We start from the raw sequence: 7,589 nt of genomic DNA, 5'->3' as shown, positions 1-7,589 counted from the left end.
TACCAATCCTGCCATGAAGTTATTTCTATTTGCTGTACCTCCAGGTTTAGCTTAACAATTCTCTCTATTGTAGGAAAAAAGGCCTGGCTTTTTGTAGAGAAGGAGGTCAGTTGACGATCTCAAATGCAGCGCTCAACTAGTACTTCTTTCACTGACCCTGAAAGATGGAAAGCAAAGTTGACATTGGTGGAATTTGAACTTTAGAACATAAAACTGGAATAATGTATCTTAGCTTTTTGTCTGGGACAGCTTACCACTGTACCAGGGTTTCAAATATTGGCACAAGGTCTGGTACCATTGACTTTTCTTATTTCTTATGATTTGCTTCGTTTTGACTTCTCAGAAGCAATATAAAATATGCCATTTGCTCTGGGCTGTACAACAGAAACTGTTATTACCAGTATAAATTAAGTACCAGTGAATTACTAGGGGCCCCTCCCCCAAAATTTCAGGCCTTGTGCCTATAGTAGAAAGGACTATTATTATCATTGAAAAGGTAGCAAGTTGGCAAGATTGTTAACACTATGGGTAATAATGCTTAGCAGCATTTCTCTTAGCTGTTTACATTCTGAGTTCAAATTCTGCCAAGGTCAAGTTTACTTTACATCCTTTTGGGGTTGATAAAATTGGTACACACCTACCCTACAATGTCATTCTAGTCATTGTAAAAGTAAACAATCACATCATTGAAATCCCAAAGCTAGAAAATAATCCATGAACAATTAAAAGCAACGTAAAAAGAATTGGCATTACACTTGACAGAGTAATCTGAATGTTAAAGGGTTAACTTACATAAAACATCAAGAGACACAGCTGCTTCGCGAGTTGCTACACCATTGACTGCTTGACATATGTAGGAGCCATGCATGCCCACATCTACAGAAGGAATCGTGTGGGAGAACTTTCCAGCATTTAATTCACTGTTGGTTGCACCTAAAGCAAATAACGAAGAGAAGAGAGAAAGGAACCTTTAGTGATTAAAATATTAAGATAATTAACCCTTAGGAAAAAGAAAAGAAAAAAAAAATCTGTTATTCTTTTATCCGTTTCAGTCAGTTGACTGTGGCCATGCAGGAGCACTGCCTTCAGGGGTTTTAGCCAAACGGATTGACACCAGGATGGATTTTGTAAGCCTAGTACTTATTCTATCAATCTGTTTTGTTGAACTGCTAAGTTACATGAATGTAGACACAGTAACACCAGTTGTCAAGTAGTGATGGGGGATGGGGAGGGGCAAACGCATACACACACACACACACACGCTCAAACAACAGGCTACTTTCAGTTTCCATCTACCATATCCATTTACAAGACTTTGGTCAGCCTGAGGCTATATAACAGAAGATCCTTGCCCAAAGTGCCATGCAGTGAGACTGAACCCAGAACCATGTGGTTTGGAAACAAACTTCTTACCACACAGTCATGCCTGCACCTATATTCTTTTACACTTTGACTTGTTTCAGTCATTTGACTGTGGCCATGCTGGAGCACCGCCTTTAAAAAAGTGTGTGACGCTTACAGCACCTAGGTTTCCCAAGCAGTCACCCATCTAAGTACTCACTAGGCTCGACGTTGCTTAACTTTAGTGAGTGGACAAGAACTGTCCTTCCAAGGTGGTCCTTGAAGAAACTGATAACGTCTTGACTGAAAAAGAACATCAATGTTTTCTTAGACATCATAAGAACAATGTGTGGAGGTGCAATGACCCAGTGGTTAGGGCAGCGGACTCGCAGTCATAGGATCGCGGTTTCGATTCCCAGACCGGGCATTGTGAGTGTTTATTGAGCGAAAACACTTAAAGCTCCACGAGGCTCCAGCAGGGGATGGTGGCGAACCCTGCTGTACTCTTCCACCACAACTTTCTCTCACTCTTACTTCCTGTTTCTGTTGTGCCTGTAATTCAAAGGGGTCAGCCTTGTCTCACTGTGTCACGCTGAATATCCCCGAGAACTACGTCAAGGGTACACGTGTCTGGGGAGTACTCAGCCACTTGCACGTTAATTTCACGAGCAGGCTGTTCCATTGATCGGATCGACTGGAACCCTCGACGTCGTAAGCGATGGAGTGCCAACAACAACAATAAGAACAATGTAAAATAATGCAACTTACTTCGAAGTTGAGCTCTTTCTTTCCACAATGATGCTCGTATTGCTCTTGGATTAGCGTCTATATGGCATGTCAATGTGGCAGAGGTACCCTCAATGACTTTATATGGATTGTAATCAGGGGTTACTTTAACTGATGGTGCATCTGTCAGGAAAAAGAATCATAAATGAAAGACAAATTTATATACACATAACATAATCAAAAGATTTTTATAAAAAATAAAAGACTAAAGTTACAAAGGAGTAAAGTTATAAAAGGGACCGATAGAATAAGTACTGGGCTTCCAAAGAATAAGTCTTGGGGTCGATTTGCTCGACTAAAGGCGGTGCTCCAGCATGGCCACAGCCAAATGCCTGAAACAAGTCAAAGAGAGTAAAAGAGAGTATTTTGTACAATCCCTAATAATATTTAATTATAAAAATACAACTGGATTTTTTTAAAGACATGAAATGGCAATGGTGGTGGTAGTGGTGGTGGTGGTGGGGCTCTACCAGAGTAAAATAGGAAACGAGGAGGTCCAGAGGTAACAAAATGGTTGAGAAAAGCTGACCTAGTTGCGAAACCCCATGTCATGCCTGATTGAGCAAACCATGATCAAATACACAGATATTTAGAGACAAAGTACAATTCTATATTTTCCAAAATGGTAGCACATAGAAGAAAAGAGGAAAAGCAATGAAACACTTACATTGTACATTGAGGGTTGTCCTTGTCTCCGACGGATTGTTCTTGTTCACGGAATTCTCTGCAAAGCAAGAAATCTGTTGCCCATTAAACGTTCGATTCACTTCAATGTTCAGTACAATTGAAGACTTATCACCAGTGTGACTTATTTTATCAGAGTAGTTTTTGTTGTTTGAGGTCCAGTAAAGCCGAGGTGGGGGCTTGCCGCCAACTGAAGTACAGGTCAAATCTGTACGTTCTCCTTCTTTGTATATTCGGCTGCCATCGATGACTGGCTCCCCAGGTGGTACTGTAAGAAAAATAGACAAACACCAGTTATAAAATCATAAAAACATGTAATATCTAACTATTACACATGTAATATCTAACTGTGTGTGTGTGTGTGTGAAATCTATCATGATTGTATCAACCAGGGGACACAACTTCTCGTAAAGGGAGAAAACTATAAATATTTAACTCATTATTGGGTAATAGTCTTTCGGTACAAAAGAGTTTCAACTCTGAATCCTAGTATAGTGACGATGATAATGATGATAGTTTTGGTAATGATAAAGATGGTGTATGTTGTTGTTTTGCTTCTCTGTGACGAAAGGCATCCAATAGTGACAATCGTCATCATTCAAATACATAAGACATTACCCCCAGATAGGGTAAAAATGAAATTTTGGGGGCTAATGAGAACTAGTTAGACGTAAATAAAATTATATATAAAAAAAAAAAAAAAACGTGTTCCTTGTTATGACAGAAATTTCTCTTCTGGCATGAGGAGGCAGTCAAAGAGCTACTGCCTTTTGCAACAAAGTACCTTTGCAAACAAGGATTTTCCACTCTAATGAAGTAGAGTAATTGATTGGACCCCGAAGACTCCAAATTTCTCTTGTCATTCTTCTCTACGCTAGGAACAAGGCCCGAAATATTGGGGGAGGAGCCAGTCGATTAGATCGACCCCAGTACGCAACTGGTACTTAATTTATCGATCCCGAAAGGATGAAAGGCAAGGCGAAGTCGACCTTGGCGAAATTTGAACTCAGAACGTAAACACAGACGAAATACTGTTAAGCATTTCGCCCCGCGGGCTAACGTCTCTGGCAGCTCGCCGCCGCCCAATTTTGATGTAATTATAACAAAAACGAAACAACATCATTTCTCCAAAACCTGAAGTGAAAAAGCTTCTAGAGAAATCCTTCTGTTTCACAATGAGGATATTAATTTATTTCATTGCATTTGTTTTATATTCATAATTGTATTCTCCATATAAATAGATTCAATAAATCATTTGAATTCAAAGAATCTATGACTTTCTCCCTTTCAAATGAAAGTGGGTAACGTCAGCATAAAAAAAATATATTTTGGGTTAATTGGTTAAGAAAGCTCTTCGACCCCCACCTCTATTAGAGTATGGGTTGAAGGAGATTCAGCTATTTGTAGCAAGTTCGTGTGACTGACTGCAGAGGAGCTTTTCTGTTGATGGTGATTAACATAATGATGGAGATGATGTTCATGAGTGATAGAGAACATGAAGGAATATGGGGATAATGGTGGCAAACATGCAAGTAATGATGATGAACTAGAAAGTAAAATTTACTCACGCAAAATATTCAGTTTTAATTCTCCCCTGATTGTATTTGAAGATTGCAAACAGTTGCAGGCATAGACATTATCGTCTGCTTCTGTTACATTTATTATCATAAACTCTCCGTTTTTAAGAATCTTGTAACGGTTTTTGTCTATCTTTGCAGTTATTGTCATATTGCGGATGATCACATTATTATCCCTTATCCAAAACACTTCACATTCTTCATTCGGGATACAGCATAATGTTACATTAGATCCCACAGGGACGGATTGGTTAGCTGGTGGGCATACCCAGATATTGCCAGAGATAATATAAACTGTAAAAACAAAGAAAAAGTAAAATATTAATTACAGTGAACACAAATTAGCATTCTTGCATTGAACACAAGTAGACATTCTAACTGCATTGAACACAACTAGACATTCTAACTGCATTGAACACAACTAGACATTCTAAAGGAGTGTGTATGTGTGTGTGTGAGAGAAGCAGATGCCATCAAAGTGACACTGGGGTACAAATATATGAAGTCTAATATACCCATCATGACTACCCATCTGATAAGGGTACACCAGACATATGCATCACAACCATATGTGTGTGACATGGTGATCTCATATCAAAATAAACAGTGCATGACCTTGCAGGTAGGGCCCAGTTAGAATTTTCTTCGGGTTGAGTAGCCCATCCCACTTAAAAGGTCACTGAATAAGGGTTATTTAAGGATGTTGAATGAAACACCCATCTTTCCAGAGATGGGCTATTCAAACTCAAAAGAATCTCTCTCAACACATGGCTATGATACTCCACTACTTCTGCTTGTGATCAGAGATGCCCATATCGTCAGCCACCAAGGAACATGCTCAACTGGTTAAGGGCAAACTGACAAGCAAATCTGTATTATTGAGCAGAATATTTACTGTAACCCATCGTTGATACCAAGACAAAACATGTATACAATAGCATTTCCAGTCAGTTAAGATCAAAGTCCATGAGAGCCACTGCCTGGTACTGCATCAGGACATTTATTGTTATTATTATTATTATTATCATTGTTATTTAAGGCAGCAAGCTGGCAGAATCATTAGCACGTTGGACGAAATGCTTAGTGGTATTTTGCTTGTCGCTACTTTCTGAGTTCAAATTCCACCAAGGTTGACTTTGCCCTTAACCCTTTCGGGGTCAATAAGTTAAGTACCAGTGAAACACTGGTATCGATGTAATCAACTAGTGCCCTCCTCCCAAATTTCAGGCCTCGTGTTTTTAGTAGAAAGGATTATTATTGTTACTACTCCATATTATATATCTGGTAGTCAATGGTAGAAGATCCGAAGTACAAAGCCAAGGGTCCATGCAGTCAGACTGAACCTAAAAACCATCTGGTCGTTAAGTAAACCCCCTTAACCACACAGATAAGCCTGCGCCCATGTAATTTTAATTAAGAAAAAATAACCAAAAAGCAAAAAGCCAACCCTTTTGGGAGTCCTCTACATTAAACGTGTGAGCATCTACTAAACCTGAATGAAGCCAAGTGAGTGCAATGAAGCTGAAAACCTTTGGGATTTGAAAGCACACAACCTTGCAGTTTCCAATCTGAGAAGAAACAATTCATGCTTTGGTGTGTGATTTTGTGAATGTCTGCATTTTAATGTCTAGGTCAGGAGTGATTCATCATATTTCAGAATTTCTCTAGGTCTGTTTTAGTTAGCAGAATTTTTAACCAAAATTCAATGCCTACCTCCATCTACAATTAATTGAGTTTATTTAAAAGCAGCTGTTTATAATTTAATTAAGAAAAAAAAAAATTTTTTTTTTTTTTCTAAAAACAAAACAAAAGAAAGAAATTCATTATGCAAATTCCTTAAACTAATCCTATGTTGACAGGAAATGAAAGAGGAAATCGTTACGCTTGTGAATTTGAATGCAGCATTACAAGATTTTATTTGTTGTTCAATCTCCTGACAAACATTGTCACATGATGTTCTCAGACAGGTAACACTTAACTTTCATCTGCTATTGAATTTATGCACCCAACAATGCAGGTCTTGGGCCGACAAAACAAGCCTTATAAATATAGTAATGAAATCACCTTCAAATCACCCTTTAATGCAGTGGTTCCCAACAGTACTAAAAAGCCTGCTGTATGTATGTATGTATGTATGTATGTGTGTGTGTGTGTTTATGTTTGTCGAGTGTAAATAATGGCCTGTACATCTTTCCCACAATATATATATATATATGCATGCATACAAGGCAGCGTGCTGGCAGAAATGTTAGCACACAGGGCGAAATGCTTAGCAGTATTTTGTTTGTCTTTATGTTCTGAGTTCAAATTCTGCCAATGTCAACTTTGCCTTTCATCCTTTTGGGGTCAATAAATCAAGTACCAGCTGCGTACTGGGGTCAATCTAATCGACTGGCCCCCTCACCAAAAATTTTGGGCCTTGTGCCTAGAGTAGAAAAGAATATATATATATATATATATATATATATATATATATATATATATATATACACACACAGTTCCCATTGATCAAAATTCATCAAAAAGGTATAGGCCAAATCTGGGGTCTACAACCGTAGACATTTGCTTAAGGTCCCATGCAACAAGATAAAATCCTGGAACCATGGAGTTGCAAAGTGAAGGTTCTTTACCATATTTACCATGCCTGTAGCCTACAATCCAATTTTTCCACCCAGTTGTCAGAGCAATAGACATTGTTGTCACTCCTCCACACATCTGCAAATATCTTTAACACACACATATTTCTCAACTCTCTCTGACACACACGCATGCATTAAGACATGTAATTATATAAACACATACACACAGAAAGACACAAAGACACATGAGCTTACTTACGTAAACATAATGACACACATATACTCACACAAAAAACAAAGACATGCGCACATGCATACATGCACACAATCTCATAATTAATACAATGTTCTGATTCAGTTGTCTACTTCCTGACTGAAGTAAAATATTTAGTCACACACTCACACAGTCTCTCTCTCTCACACACACACACACACGGTGGGATTATAGCAATGTAATTCAATATCATTCTTCCTGTGTAGATCAACCACATATAATTCCAAAATAACCTTTATAATATCAGGGACTCGGATGCTGCACCAGTTATGTGTGTTTAAATATATATATATATATATATATATATATAGAGAGAGAGAGAGAGAGAGAGAGAGAGAGAGAGAGAGA

The 7,589-nt window shown here is 38.3% G+C and overlaps 1 protein-coding gene across 5 annotated transcripts in view; it reads right to left on the bottom strand.

Moving 5' to 3' along the window:
- LOC106874759 (uncharacterized) overlaps positions 1-7,589 on the bottom strand; it is a 259,055-nt gene that overhangs the window by 121,214 nt on the left and 130,252 nt on the right. For all 5 annotated transcript variants that reach the window (XM_052974950.1, XM_052974949.1, XM_052974946.1 and 2 more), the window contains exons 2-5: positions 4,380-4,682; positions 2,795-3,079; positions 2,110-2,250; positions 793-933 (exon numbers count right to left, since the gene is read on the bottom strand). In XM_052974950.1, the coding sequence (XP_052830910.1) occupies positions 793-933; positions 2,110-2,250; positions 2,795-3,079; positions 4,380-4,682 (870 nt within the window). The remainder of the gene's footprint in view (positions 1-792; positions 934-2,109; positions 2,251-2,794; positions 3,080-4,379; positions 4,683-7,589) is intronic.

This window comes from Octopus bimaculoides, chromosome 20, assembly GCF_001194135.2.
Source record: "Octopus bimaculoides isolate UCB-OBI-ISO-001 chromosome 20, ASM119413v2, whole genome shotgun sequence".
In the NCBI taxonomy this organism is placed as follows: Eukaryota; Metazoa; Mollusca; class Cephalopoda; order Octopoda; family Octopodidae; genus Octopus; species Octopus bimaculoides.
Note: the sequence above shows the minus strand (reverse complement) of the source record. Positions and strands in the feature narration are given on the sequence as shown.